The sequence below is a fragment of the Bubalus kerabau genome, chromosome 4, assembly GCF_029407905.1.
Source record: "Bubalus kerabau isolate K-KA32 ecotype Philippines breed swamp buffalo chromosome 4, PCC_UOA_SB_1v2, whole genome shotgun sequence".
NCBI lineage: Eukaryota > Metazoa > Chordata > Mammalia > Artiodactyla > Bovidae > Bubalus > Bubalus kerabau.
Genome location: NC_073627.1, coordinates 168,791,541 through 168,806,821, shown reverse-complemented (window position 1 = coordinate 168,806,821; position 15,281 = coordinate 168,791,541). Strand labels below are relative to the sequence as shown.

Sequence of the window (15,281 nt, the reverse complement as noted above, 5' to 3'; positions counted from 1 at the left end):
AAAGAGACATGATATCTATAGCTTCCAAGCGTTCAGTATTAATAAGGAGAATGAGGGGTATGTGTATGTGCAGGGGAGAGTGTGAAAGAGTACATGGTAAAATGTTGCTTTTATAATTCAAGCAGGCGGGGTTTATTAAGCAGGCAGCAGATGATACACCTTGGAGATGTGAGAGCTGGCCATCCCCCATCAGTTCAGTTCAGTTGAGTCGCTCAGTCGTGTCCAACTCTTTGCGACCCCATGAATCGCAGCACACCAGGCCTCCCTGTCCATCACCAACTCCCGGAGTTCACTCAGACTCATGTCCATCGAGTCCGTGATGCCATCCAGCCATCTCATCCTCTGTCGTCCCCTTCTCCTCTTGCCCCCAATCCCTCCCAGCATCAGAGTCTTTTCCAAGGAGTCAACTCTTCACATGAGGTGGCCAAAGTACTGGAGTTTCAGCTTTAGCATCATTCCTTCCAAAGAAATCCCAGGGCTGATCTCCTTCAGAATGGACTGGTTGGATCTCCTTGCAGTCCAAGGGACTCTCAAGAGTCTTCTCCAACACCACAGTTCAAAAGCATCAATTCTTCAGCGCTCAGCCTTCTTCACAGTCCAACTCTCACATCCATACATGACCACAGGAAAAACCATAGCCTTGACTAGATGGACCTTTGTTGGCAAAGTAATGTCTCTGCTTTTGAATATGCTATCTAGGTTGGTCATAACTTTCCTTCCAAGGAGTAAGCGTCTTTTAATTTCATGGCTGCAGTCAGCATCCGCAGTGATTTTGGAGCCCAAAAAAATAAAGTCTGACACTGTTTCCACTGTTTCCCCATCTATTTCCCATGAAGTGATGGGACCGGATGCCATGATCTTTGTTTTCTGAATGTTGAGTTTTAAGCCAACTTTTTCACTCTCCTCTTTCACCTTCATCAAGAGGCTCTTTAGTTCCTCTTCACTTTCTGCCATAAGGGTGGTGTCATCTGCGTATATGAGGTTATTGATATTTCTCCCGGCAATCTTGATTCCAGCTTGTGCTTCTTCCAGCCCAGCATTTCTCATGATGTCCTCTGCATATAAGTTAAATAAGCAGGGTGACAATATACAGCCTTGACGTACTCCTTTTCCTATTTGGAACCAGTCTGTGGCTTATACAATGGTTTTTTTTTTTTTTTAATTGAGGGATATTTTCTTTACAGAATTTTGCTGCTTTCTGTCCAAGTAATGTTAAGTTTTTGAAAGATGCTCATTTGGCTGAGTCAGGGGCACTCAGCATCTTTGTTGCATCGTGCGGGATCTTTTGTTGCAGTGCACAAACTCTCTAGTTGTGCACGATCTTAGGTTGCTCTGTGGCATTGTGGCATTTTGGTTCCCCAGTCAGGAATTGAACCTCCAACCCTTGCATTGCAAGGCAAACTCAACCATTGGACCACCAGGGAAGTCCTGCAAAATGTTAAGTTGAATCCAGGCCAGTGGGGAATACAGGAGTTCTATTTTTCTTGCAACTTTTCTATTGTTGTTTAGTCACTAAGTCATCTGACTCTTTTGTGACCCCATGGACTCTAACCCACCAGGCTCCTCTGTCCATGGGATTTCCTGGGCAAGAATACTGGAGTGGATTGCCATTTCCTTCTCCAGGGGATATTTCCCACCCAGGGATTGAACCCAGGTCTCCTGCATTGGCAGGTGGATTCTTGACCACTGAGCCACCAGGGAAGGCCTAACTTTTCTGAAAGTTCAAAAAAAAAGTGCAAGTTTTAAAAAGCAGTTTCTGACGTCCTTGCAAAACCAGAATTTCTATGGATTGTACCCAGGGATCTGTGTTTTAGCAAGCTGCCCAGATGACTCTTAAGTACACTTGTTTTATTTAAGTCTCTGCTTAAAGAGTCTCCTTTTAATCACTGTTTTGTTTTTTTTTTTAAGCAACTGAAGTATACACCCTTGCTTGATCTGAATCTAGTGCTTGATAAGTGATAAATCCCCATACAGATTTTGTAAATTTTCTCTTTAGGATACCCCACTTACTGCAGAGGAGCCTAAGGAATGCTGAGGCGCAGGCTAAGAACAGATTGGAACTAGAAGCTCCATTACGGGGTGAACTGGTAATGCAGCCCAGCTTCTGTGTTTACTGTGAAAAGGAAGAAGCAGTATTGGTATTAGCACTGAAACAAAACATTTATCTTAAATACATCAAATACTGATATTTGAGAAGCACACAATTTGAGTCATCCGTCTAGCATGGCTGATTGTGTATGAATGTTTATTACCTTTCCGTCTAGAGAGGTCCCTCTTCTGCCTATCAGACATCTGTCGAGGCTTGTAAATAGTCTAAAAGGAAAAAAAAAGGGAAGGGAGCTCCCCTGAGTTCAGGAGGGAAAGGGAGAGACTTGGGTGACAGAGAAGACCTTGTATATTCCAGGAGACTTTTACAACGAACTGAGCCATGGATGGTAAACCAGAAAGGAGCCTAACTGTCCATGTTTCCCTTGAGGAAGTGGGAGGCGAGTCATGCTCAGAGGTGAAGTGTATTCCTCTGCTGGCCACTAGGGGGTGGCATTGACCTAGGTCAAGCTTGGGGACATCCGGCCAATTATGTAGGGAGCCAGCCGTGGTTGTCTGTGTGGTTTACTCTCAAATTGCTGCTGCTAAATCGCTTCAGTCGTGTCCGACTCTGTGCGACCCCATAGCCGGAAGCTCACCAGGCTCCCATGTCCCTGGGATTCTCCAGGCAAGAGCACTGGAGTGGGTTACCATTTCCTTCTCCAATGCGTGAAAGTGAAAAGTGAAAGTGAAGTCGCTCAGTCGTGTCCGACTCTTAGCGACCCCATGGACTGCAGCCTACCAGGCTCCTCTGTCCATGGGATTTTCCAGGCAAGAGGACTGGAGTGGGGTGCCATTGCCTTACAAATCAGCACCGCTACCTTTTTTTCCTAACTGAAACTCTTTGAGTTAGGGATGTAGTTCTTATTCTTAAAAACAAGGGTGTGACATAACTTTAACACTCCTTTTAAAATGATCCAAATGGAGTTGGGTTGCTTTCTAACTTAGTGGAGAAGATTCCTCTTCCTTTGTCCTGTCCATGATTCCTTGGCTTGTGAAAAGAACAGACGTTCCCCAGATCAGCATGTAGACCTGCAGGAGACAAAGCACACGGCATCACTTCCGTCTCAGGCTCCAGGGCAGGTGAGAGAAGGCCTGTCCCCCGACTCTGACCACCAAGGCTCTGGTGTCCCACGTGCTCAGGGCAATGGACTCCTGCTTCCAGGCTCATTGAGTTGGTAGAGCAGCTGAAAGGTGTATCACATCTGCAACTACAGGGAACACTAGGGTATCTGTGTTTGAAATAGTGCATTTGTGTTTGTCCTGCGGAATCCAGACTCTGCAGTCAGCATCTGATGGCATTAGAAGCTTAACATTGCTTTTGTTTGTGTGGGCCCAGTTATGCTCAGAGACTGAGATTTAACCTGGGTTTGCTGTGGGAATTATGATTTATAATATTTTACAAGCCGATAGCATGCAGGATGTCAACTGGAGAAAAAAAAGCACAACCTAAAAGTTGAGAAATGCGTTTTATTTGGCAGACTTTCTGAGGACTTCATGCCTGAGAGGCAGCCTCTCGGATAGCTCTGAGGGTCTGAAGGGCTAAGGGAAGAGCCAGGATATGTAGGGTTTTGTTTTGTTTTGTTTTAGCAGTGACCAAGTAGTTGGGACATCAAAAGATTACTGTTCATTAGAGAAAACCGGATGTCTCAAATTAAGGAATTTCGCTCATTTCTATGTGTGAGAGGCTGCAAGAGTCTGGGCTCATTGAAATCATTCCTTTGATATGCACCTTAGCTCTCTAGGACGAGCATCCTGGGCTTTTCCGTCCCCAGCGATGAGGGTGGCTGCAGGGGCCGAGGGCCTGGCAGCGGGCAGGCCATGTGTTTCCACCCTGAGTTCCCTCAGGGCTCACCTTCAGAGGAGGCTGTAGCGGCAACGTACTCTGTTTACTAATATGGCAGGCAGCATTGTTCATTCACTAGGATCGTGTCTCTTAATAAGCCAAGAAAGAAAGAACATATACCACACCAATGACAGATTGATTGCATTACTGTTCCAGGCAATAGGGAGTTGAAAGAAGTCCAAATTTAGTTGAGATGGACCTTTCTAGGAGGTGGTTCTCGTAGAGATCATCTTTTGAACCAAAAGCTGCCAGTTTGGGTTCCTCGCTGCTGGGGCACGTAGCTTATGGGCAGTTGGCACCAGCATTGCCGGGCTGGGTGAACTGCTCCAAAGGTTATTATTCCAGGAACCATTACTTGGCTGGCACTGCTGCCTGTGTACAAGGAGTAGCCTTGCCAAGGCAGGAACAGATGTCCCTTCTCTTCCTGAGGCTAGTGCGTGTTTTAACACCTCTGCAACCAAGAGTAGCCTGGGCGTGGCAGGAGCAAGTGTCTTAAGCGCTTTGTAGAGCTATTTAGATCAGCAAAGAGTAGCCTTGCTCAGGTCAAACACTCTTGAGTTGCTGGTCAACCTCCTGGTATTCGGGCCATCAGGTGATGGCCACCAAGCTGTTACTATGGTGTCAGTGACATGATGGTCCTTGCCACTTCAGGTTTTAAGAGTTGGATTTTAAAAGTCCTAATAACCAACTTCCAAGCCACTTCATCAAAACAGGCTCTTCAAACAAGTTCCAACCACAAACAACTTTTGTCTGAAACCAGCTTTCACAGCATAGATTTGAAATCATAAGTCAGAACAAAACAGATTGTTACTAAAATGCCTGCTATTGAGTGTCTGGTGTGTGTCGCATTGTGTAGGCACTTAATGTGTGGTGGTCCCACGGCTTGTGGTAGGTATGGAGCCCCCCCACCTCATTGTACTGAGATGTTGCCTCGTTGTATAATGTTTTGCAAGTATAATCTTTGTTAAAAACGATAGTCAACAGTAGACCCTGTAGTGTTACTGTGCACGACATTCTTTTGTTTTTTTTCTCTTAATGCAAAGAACCAGCTGGGCTTCCATGTTGTACAATTCATCAGCTGCAGACGTAATCATCTGTGGTTGGAGAGGCCAGTGTGCTCCTGGTTGGGTTGTTGCTTTGTTTAGAATTAAGCGGCTTATAAAGGAAGCCATAGAAACCCTGAGTTCCCCAATTGCCGCAGTACAGGAAACAGGGCTGTTAGTCAGCATCCATTGTCCTGACCGGATTGTTTAAGATATAATTTCAAGACAATCGGAAAACACCACATGGCTCAATTATGTGGTTATTCAACATCAGGCTCCTCGTATTAAGGTTTGCTTTGGGGATAATTACGGGGAGAACGTTTCTGCAACTTTCATGAAATTTCACCGAATTATGATGATGTTGGGCCCCAACCTGATTATGTAACAGAGGAGGAAAAAGTAGATCTCTTCTGGGCAGCTGGTCTGCTTGAGTTTGTCAGCAGCTGGCTGCGGGATCATGCCGGGAGCACCACTAACCCTGGTTAAGTTAGTTGAGTCCTCGGCGTACACACGCTGGCGCCGGACACAGAGCTGCGCAGGTGCAAGCGGTGTGACGATCAGACCTGCCGTTGCCGCCTCAGCCCGCGGCACTTTGATTTGGAGGCTCCTGTTTGAAATCACGTTTGGTTTTTTCCTGTCCAGGGTCGTGGTGTGCTTTGCTCTCAGTTTTAGCTGCTCTGAGCACCTCCCCGAGTGCCGCACATGTGGCCTCTGAACGGCTCAGATTTTGTGGAACCTGTACAGTTGTCCCTTTGGTATCCGCAGGGAATTGGTTTCAGACTGGGATGTGAAAACCTGAGGATGCTTAAGTCCCTTATATATAGTGGCATAGTATTTGCATACAGCCTGTGACATGATTTAGTGTGCTTTAAATCATCTCTCAATTACTTATAACAGCGGTCCCCAAGCCCCAGGCCATGGTCGGTATGGTCTCTGCCCTGTTAGAGACGGGGCTGCAGAGCACAAAGCGAGCTGTCAGCAAGCGAAGCTTCATCCATATTGACAGCCGCTCCTTACGGCTCTCATTACCCCTGAGCTCCGCCTCCTGTCAGGTCAGCGGTGGTGTTAGGTTCTCAGAGGAGCTTGAGCCCTACTGATCTGTGTGTGTGAGGGATCTAGACTGTGTGCCCCTTATGAGAATCTAATGTCTGATTATCTGAGTCTACATTATGGTGAGTTGTATAATTATTTCCTTATATATCACAATGTGATAATAATAGAAATAAAGTGTACAATAAGTACAATGCGCCTGAATCATCCCAAAGCCATCCCCTCTCCTTCCATGGGAAAGTTGTCTTCCACGAAACTGGTCACTGGTGCCCAAAAGGTCGGGGACCACTGACTTGTAATACCTAATGCAGTGTAAATGCGTTAATAGTTACAAATATGACATAAATGCTGTGTAACTAGGTGTGATCTCACGCATGACAAATTCAAGTTTTGCTTTTCCCAACTTTCTGGAATTTTTTGCTTTCCTGAAGATTTTTAATCGGTGTCTGGTTGGATCTGAGGCCAAGGAACCTCGGATCCGGAGGGTTGACTGTATTCTAAATCTGACCATCTAAAACACACTCTGAGGTTCCCCCCAATACTCGCTCTTCTAGCCCAGGCGGGCCTAACCCTCTGAGGGCTTCCCAAGATGAATGTCATTCTGCACCACACCCCGAGATGCTGAGTCACCATCTGTGGGTCAGGGACGGCATATTTTCTGAAAGCTCTCCAGGTAGCTCTGATGTGCACCTCCCACTAAGAGTCATACTGGAAATGGTTCTATTGTATCTTAAAAAAAAATTTTTTTTATAACCCACCTGAAATTCTTCGACAAGGACTAAATAATAAATTTGACATGTGAAATTCAAGGCAGTTAAGGCATTATGGAACACATTTGTTGTCTTTTGATAATTTTTGGTATTACTCAGAAAACGCACCCCTTCTGATGACATTTTCCTTGGAAAGGGCACAGTGGAGGTGGTGGGGTGGGTGGAATTTTGTAAGTGACAACAAGTTCCCATCTATTGCCAGTCCCAGGAATCTTTTTTGATGACTGTTTGAGATTTCCTGTCCCCATCTACAAAAGAATGGAGTTTTCCTTGGAGCTTCTGAAGTAGGATTAGCTTCTGAAATACCAAGGACACCCTCTGTCCTGCTGTATCTTCTGCACAGCTTTCGTCTCTCCTGTGTCATTGCTGCCTGCAGCTAAGCTGTGCTGCTGTGGTTCCCGAGGTTCGACTCTCCTCAGGCCTCTCGTCAGCTTTGTCATCATTCCTTCCTTGCTTCCGACTGCCATATCTTCATCTCTGGCCCTGCCCTGACGTATGTGTGCGGTTTTCTGAGTGTGCGTGACTGCCCTTCAAAGTGTGGGCCCTGAACCTGCAGCTTTGGCATCACCCAGTCGTCTGAGAAATGCAGGTTCTCAGGCCCTGCCCAGACCTGCTTAAATCCTTGTCTGCATCTTAATAGTCCCTTGGACTGCAAGGAGCTCCAACCAGTCCATTCTGAAGGAGATCAGTCCTGGGTGTTTATTGGAAGGACTGATGTTGAAGCTGAAACTCCAGTACTTTGGCCACCTCATGTGAAGAGCTGACTCATTTGAAAAGACCCTGATGGTGGGAGGGATTGGGGACAGGAGGAGAAGGGGACAACAGAGGATGAGATGGCTGGATGGCATCGCTGACTTGATGGACATGAGTTTGAGTGAACTCCGGGAGTTGGTGATGGACAGGGAGGCCTGGCATGCTGCGATTCACGGGGTCGCAAAGAGTCAGACACGACTGAGTAACTGAACTGAACTGACACATCAATAAGGAAACTGAGGCCAAAGCAGTTAACTGACTTGTGTAAGATCAGGGCAATCTCTTTATATGTGGTGGACCACAGGTTTTTTAAAATAGTGATAAAACATACAAAACATAAAATTTACCATTTTCACCATTTTAATAAAAAAAAGATCCCTATTCTGGGCTTTCTGGGTGGTGCTAAGTGGTAAAGAACCCACTTGCCAATGAAGGAGACCTAAGCATCTTAATCAGACCCCCGGGTGCTGTGTGTGTGCGTGTGGCAGTGTGAGGGCCCTGGCCAACAGCACCCCAGTTCAGAGTGGACCTGGGGTCCACTCTGCGTTCTAATCGAAGCCTCCTCTCTCACCCCATCCTTTTCTCCTGCCTCTTCCCACCATCCCGTGTTTGTCTATTAGGTTGTACTATTTTTTTTTTTCCAGGCTATAATCTTGGCTTCAGTTTTCATTTTGTTCATTGATTCATTCAGATATTTATCAACTGCTCCCAGAGCTAGGTGTTGGGAGATGCAGTAAGCAAGACCAGACCTGGTTCCTGCCCTCATGAAGCTCAGCTTCTGGTGGCAGAAGCAGATGTTAAGTTCATCATCATTTATAAAGGTGAAGTTATGATGAGCAGTGTAGAGAGCCTATAACAAATATATGAGTCATTAGGAACACCAGGGAAGGCTTCCCTGAGGAGGTGATCTTCATGCCAAGCACTGAGGCCCGAGTAGGAGTCAACAAGGCGAAGAGGAGCAGAAAGAGCTTCCCAGGCGGAAGCAATAGCACATGCAGAGGCCTGGCTCATCAGAGAAAGTCTGCAGAAAATAGATTTTTAAACGGACGTTAAATTGCTCTTTAAGTCCTTCATCTTTATCTGCTTTTCTACCCAGTCTTGTCAGATTTACACCTCTGGTCCTAAGCCGAGGAGCTGGCCTGGATGCGCATGCCTCCCGCCTGCTCAAAGTGGCTGTGTCCTAGGTTGCATATGGCTTTAGCCTTGTTAGTCTAACATTTCACGATTGCATTCACTGGTAAAGCCACTTTCCTTACTGTTCCCTGAGTATACCATGCTCAGATTGCAAACTGCTCTCTAATTCCCTCTTCATTCATGTTCTCAAAAAGTAAACTCTGTTGAAATATACATCAAAAAAAAAAAAGCACAAATCATAATGATGTTTGATGCATTTTTACAGAGTACATCAGTGTCATTAGCTCCCCAATCAAGAAGTAGACTATATACACCCCAGAAGACCCCCGTCCACCCCCTCGGTCACTGCACCCAGAGGTAACTGCTGTCCTGTCTTCTATCGATTAGTTTTGCCTGAAGCTGAACTTCGGGTAAATTGAATCATGCTAGGTCATCTATTGAGTCTGGCTGCTTTTGCTCAACACAACACTGGAAGAAATCCTGCTGTGTATCACAGTAGTTCATGTGTTTTCTTTGCTGTGTGGTCTGTGCATGGTGTGACTCTACTACAGTTTATCCATTCTAGTCGGTCTTTTCCAGTTTGGAGCTATTATGAAGTCTTATGCATGTCTTTTAGCAGATAAGTGTATACTTTTCTTTTGGAAATATGCCTAGGAGTGGAATTATTTCACAGAATATGCGTATGTTCAGCTCTAGTAGATACTGCCAGTTTTCCAGATTCAGTTCAGTTTAGTTCAGTTCAGTCACTCAGTCATGTCCGACTCTTTGCAACCCCATGAATCGCAGCACGCCAGGCCTCCCTGTCCATCACCAACTCCCGGAGTTCACTCAGACTCACGTCCATTGAGCTGGTGATGCCATCCAGCCATCTCATCCTCTGTCATCCCCTTCTCCTCCTGCCCCCAATCCCTCCCAGCATCAGAGTCTTTTCCAATGAGTCAGCTCTTCACATGAGGTGGCCAAAGTATTGGAGTTTCAGCTTTAGCATCATTCCTTCCAAAGAACACCCAGGGCTGATCTCCTTCAGAATGGACTGGTTGGATCTCCTTGCAGTCCAAGGGACTCTCAGGAGTCTTCTCCAACACCACAGTTTGAAAGCATCAATTCTTCGGACCTCAGCTTTCTTCACAGTCCAACTCTCACATCCATACGTGACCACTGGAAAAACCATAGCCTTGACTAGACGGACCTTTGTTGGCAAAGTAACGTCTCTGCTTTTCCAGATTAGCTGCACTAATTTCCCGTCCTCACTCGTGGTGCCCAAGTGTTCCAGCTGCTCCTCGCTGTGGCCAGCCCTTGGTTTTGTCCGATTCCCTGGCAGCCGTTCTGGTGGGTGTGGCACTGTTGCTTTGCGGTTTCACTTTGCATTTCTTTGACAACTGATGTTCCCATTTTTTACCCACTTGTTTTTTCTCTTTTTCATTTGTAGGAGCCCTTTGTATATTCTTTGTAGTTATTTATTACAGCTGTCTCTGGGTTGCCTCTTCTTTTAAATAGCCTCTTAATGAATAGATGTTCTTAATGTAGTCTAATTGATCAATAAATGTCTTCATATTTTAAATAATTTCTGTACCACATTTAGTTCTGTGGTTCAAAAAAAAAAATCTTAGGGGTAGAACACACAAATATATAAAGTAGTAAAACATCAACAATTACAGGCATGAAAAATATGAATTAGAAGATTTAGACTAGAGAGATAATAAGACACAAATAAGACATGTAATTCTCTGACTGTGTTATAGTTGAGCAATAAATATTGTCTAAAGCAGCTTAGAACTCAAAACTCAAAGGGAACATGGTTTGTTACCCAACTCACATTTATCTGAGGTCTTCAGACGGTTTTGTGAGGATCAAGCAGACAGGTGAGGGATGGATAGACTGAGAGATACATTCAAATGGAAATGGTAATTTGCATGTTAGAGCTAACAGGCGTGTCTTCTGTTACAGGTTATTCAGCGATAGTTATGACCTCCCGGTTACGTGCGTTGGGTGGAAGAATTAATAACATACGCACCTCAGAATTACCCAAAGAAAAAACTCGATCAGAAGTCATCTGTAGCGTCCGCTTTTTAGATGGCTTGGTACAGACCTTTAAAGTTAACGTAAGTTCTCCAGATTTAATTTTTTCTGAATAAATGCCCCTAAGAAATATTTTTTCATCTCTTGGTTTATAAAATGAAGAGAATTATTTTAAAATAAAAGCTTGATGTCTCCGACCTTGCATGTTGAGCTTGAACTAGAAATACCCATAAAAACTTTGCCCACATTCTTGCCTCTACCTGACATGTCTTTCCCTCTCTTATTTGTAAACCGTGTGAGTCTTAGATGTTACTGCTTCTGTGACACCTTTGACTTCCTGAACTGACTCTCCAGTAATGGTGCCCTGTGTGTGCTTTATTAGAGTCCATGTCACATTCCATGGGTAGTAGTTACAACTACCAGGTTGCATGTCACTCTTCAAGCTTTTGAGCTCTGCAGAATAGTAATAGTGTCATTTTCACTGTGCCTGCCACACAGCAGGTGCTCATTAGATGTGCAGATGGTAAATAGAGGGTCCTCTCTGGAGGGTAGTGAGGTGGTTAGCTACCCAGATGGCAGGGCTTGGGGACGGCCTGGCTTCTCCCACCTCAAGCCTGTGGCAGAAGCAGGGCTAGAAATGAGGTCTCCAGTCCTACAACAGCAGTGTGATGCCTAACCAGAAGCCGCCCCCACCGCCTCACCCCACCCCACTCACCACCTGGGTTTTTGTGACCTTTGCCTGTCTCTCCCAACCTCTGGCCAGTCCTAAAGGGGTCATCTCTAGTCCCAGACTGGCTGCCGGCAACTGCCCCAGCCTGGAAAATTCAGTGTGCAAGGGAAGGCATCAGAAAGAGAAAAGAGGGTATGGGAGAACCATTGGGGGATGATAGGAGGCCACAAGAATTTAAAGGGTAACAAAAACTGGTCCCTTCTGGAATGCCTCCCATCCCATGAGTCTGCTTCCTGCTGACCCCAGGTCACTGTGGACCTGAGCAGGCAAGAGAAGAAGGTGGTGTGTATGAAGTCACTGCATGGTGGGAGCTCTCTAAAGGCCCCACAGGTCTCTTCCGGTTGCTATAAACTGACAGCTCAACTTAGACCTGGCCCTTCTGTTAAAATTTACATTGTCCTGGAGCTATTCCTTAGCTGTATATCTTCTTCCTGACAAGAACGTGAGTGTTTATTCGGCATGGGTTTACTGAGCACCTACTCTGTGCCAGGCCCTCTTCTGGGTACAGAGAATACAGCAGTGAACAGAACAGAACAAAATCTGGGTCCTTTTAAAGCTTACCGCCCACAGGGAGGAAATGGGCTGTAAGCAGGTGTGTGTTAGTCAGGGGATAGTATGTGCTTAGCAGAAAACTCTGGATAACAAGGGTGGAGAGTTCAGGGCAGGGCAAAGGGTGGAGTTGTCATTTGTCCTTTAACAGATTAGGGAAGACCTCACTTGCAAGATGACATTTCAGAGATGACCTAAAGTAAGGGAAGTAAGGGAGGAACCGTGTGCTTCTCTGGAGGAAGCACATTCCAGGTAGAAGCAGCAGCAGAGCCAAGGCCCTGAGGCGGGGTTCCCTTAGTGCGGTTACGGAACAGGCTGGACGCCAGTGTGTCTGGAGCATAATGAGCAAGGAGGAGGGGAGCCAGAGATGAGGCCAGAAATAACAGGTGATAGGTTGTTTGGTTTTTCTTCTAATGCACGCGTGCTCAGTCGTGTCTGACTTTGCAACCCCCTGCCAGGCTCCTCTGTCCATGTGATTCTCCAGGCAAAAATACTGGAGTTGGGCTGCCATGCCCTCCTCCAGGAGATCTTCCCAACCCAGGGATCGAACCCATATCTCCTGCATCTCCTGCATTGGTAGGCGATTCTTTACCACTGCGCCACTTTGGAAGCCCTAATAGCCATTTCAAAAGATTTTTTTTTTAATATCATAAAAAATGCTTTTATGAACAAATGAGCTGGCGAACACACGTACACCAGCGTGCTTTTTGACAAAATGTCCCTTCCTCCCACATCAAGGTGGACACAAGATTGGAGGAATGAACACGGCAGATGGTACAGATAGAAGGAAAAAAAATCAGTAAGGAGGGAATATAACATTGTGCTTGATTATTTTCCTATGTTACAACAAAACATTTGGGTGCAAATAGTTAATTTTTCCTCTTTCCCACTTAAGTCTGGAGAAGAAAAAACCAACATTTTCTATAATAAAATAGGTAGGGTTTTGGTCTTTTTTGTTTTTTTTTTTTTACTTTTTTCACGTAACTTTTTTCCTCTTAAGGGGACGGGCGATTGTGAAGAGCCTGGTAGGTCATGCTGAGCACTGGCTGTGTTCTGAATGAAGCAAAGAGTGTTGAAGGGTTAGGGCAGAGACCTGATGTGATCTGACTCAGGTCTCACTCAGGATGCTGTATTGACTGGCGGGGATAGGACAAGGGCTGAGACTCGCATTCTGTGGCGGAGACCATGATCATTAGACGGGGTGGTCATTCGGCCAAAAGTAAACCAAGCCTGGAAGTAACTTAAAACATGGAACCAGTGGGATCTGGCATGTGAAAGAACCCTCGAGGTGATCCCCAAGGTTTTTGACCTGAGCAGTGGGCAAGATGGAGTTGCAATTTATAGAAATGGGAAAGGCTGAGAGAGAAACAGGATTGGGGGCAGAAATAACTGGTTCTGTTTTAGACGTGGTCAGTTTGAGATGCTTGTTACTTGTCTTTGAAGACATGGCAATATGTACACAAATGAGTTGAAGGAAGAGTCTAGGTTAGGATACATGTGTGGATGTAGAGATGTTATCTCAGGATCACTTGAGACGAGACAGGGAAGATGACTGAGGTTCAGTGTTTAAAGCCTGGGGAGATAAGGAGCAAGCAGGAGACTGTCAGCGGAGATGAGGGGAGGCTGAGAGGGAATGAGAAGCCCAGGTGAGAACATGTTTTAAGGAGGAAGAGTGGTGAGGATGGCATCCACCCAGAGGTTATGTGGAGCCTCAGAACAGAGCCTGGTGTTCAGTGGGCGCCCGTCATCATCAGTGACTGACGTCGCCGTGACTGTCACTCCTGCCTGCGCTGCTCCCCGGGCTTCCAGCAGCCTGGTCAAGGCTGACCCGTGAATACGAGGGCCCGGTTCCAGCTTAGAATCTCCATCACTTTGTATGTTTTTGCTCCCAAGGGTCACATTCAGCTTCCTTAGCCCAGGCCCTCTCATGACCAGGAGCGGGCATCCTCAGGCAAGCTGGCCTGGATGTCAGCTGTTCTCAACTCAGCCCAGAGAGCAAGGCTGTCTTGGGCAGTGACCTGATGTAGCCAAGGTGACCTCTGGTGGGGTGCTGGGCCCGGAGGCCTCTTCTCATCAAAAATGTGTCTTACTTCGGGTCCTTTTGAGAACCGAGTGAGTTGTGCAGCTACTGGAATGATGGATGATGCATTCCAGAGGAGACAGAGGCAATGCAGAGGGTACATGCAGGCTCTGGCATCAGACCCACCTGAGTCAGGCAGTCAGACACCCGTCAGCTGGCGGCTCAAGGCATGGAGCCTTTGGGACCTCCGTTTGCTTCTCTGCACAGGAAATGTGGTGACGGCTATGTGATGTTGCAGTGCAGATTGGAGATCCTATATAAAATGTGCAGAGTACTGAGGCTGGCTCCTTGTAGATGCCCCGTAGATTACAGTGATTGATTTTGTTGTCGTTTAGTTGCTCAGCCGTGGCCGACTCTTTGCCACCTCGTGAACTGCAGCACGCCAGGCTTCCCTGTCCTTCACAATCTCCCAGAGATTGCACAAACTCATGTCCATTAAGTCGATGATGTGATCCAACCATCTCATCCTCTGTTGCCCCCTTCTCCTGCCCTCAGTCTTTCCCATCATCAGGGTCTTTTCCAACAAGTCAGCTCTTTGCGTCAGGTGACCAATGTACTGGAGCTTCATCTTCAGCGTCAGTCCTTCCAATGAATATTCAGGACTGATTTCTTTTAGATTTGACTGGTTTGATCTCTTTGCTGTCCAAGGGACTCTCAAGAGTCTTCTCCAGCACCACAGTTCACGTTAAACATAATATAAAATCATACAACTAATAACCTCAGCAAGGGCAACGGATGGCTCTTGGCATTGTGAATATCTTGTAATTCGGGGAGAGACTATGTCATAATTTGGAGTATGTGGACTAGGTCATCTTTTCCAAACCATCCTGGCTCCCCTGGGATGGGAGGTGACCTGGGAAGCGGAGGCAGCAGCAGGAGCCAGGGCCCTGGGGCAGGAAGGGGACGTGTTCAGGACATGGGTGTGTCTTACATTCCCACACTGTGTGCCAGATAATGTGAGACTGTCCTGGAGAAGCGGCTGCAGGAGGGGGTGACAGTTATCTAATTCTCCCCATCCTGGTCATGGTGACCTGTTTTCAGGTACATCATCTGCTCTCAGGCGCTGAAAAAAGCTGCCTTTGCTGATTCTCTACGTGGTCTATTTCTGACTCACATTGCCCTTAAGTTAAAGGGTTGGGTTCAAAGGATTCTGGAGAAGTCTGCCTGTTCAAGTAGAATTTGCAGTTCCCACCCCTGCGCCTTTGTGCTGGGCCATCCGCTT

General features: G+C 46.4%; 1 protein-coding gene across 26 annotated transcripts in view; it reads left to right on the top strand.

The window, feature by feature from the left end:
• Positions 1-15,281, top strand: part of PTPN3 (protein tyrosine phosphatase non-receptor type 3) — a 121,046-nt gene that overhangs the window by 28,803 nt on the left and 76,962 nt on the right. For 12 of the 26 annotated variants that reach the window (XM_055579256.1, XM_055579262.1, XM_055579271.1 and 9 more), the window contains 2 exons: positions 9,905-10,010; positions 10,629-10,783. In XM_055579256.1, coding sequence (XP_055435231.1) covers positions 9,905-10,010; positions 10,629-10,783 — 261 coding nt within the window. Of the gene's footprint in view, positions 1-1,996; positions 2,088-8,946; positions 9,039-9,904; positions 10,011-10,628; positions 10,784-15,281 lie in introns of all 26 variants that reach the window. The other 14 variants (XM_055579274.1, XM_055579283.1, XM_055579279.1 and 11 more) reach the window with 4 other exon arrangements.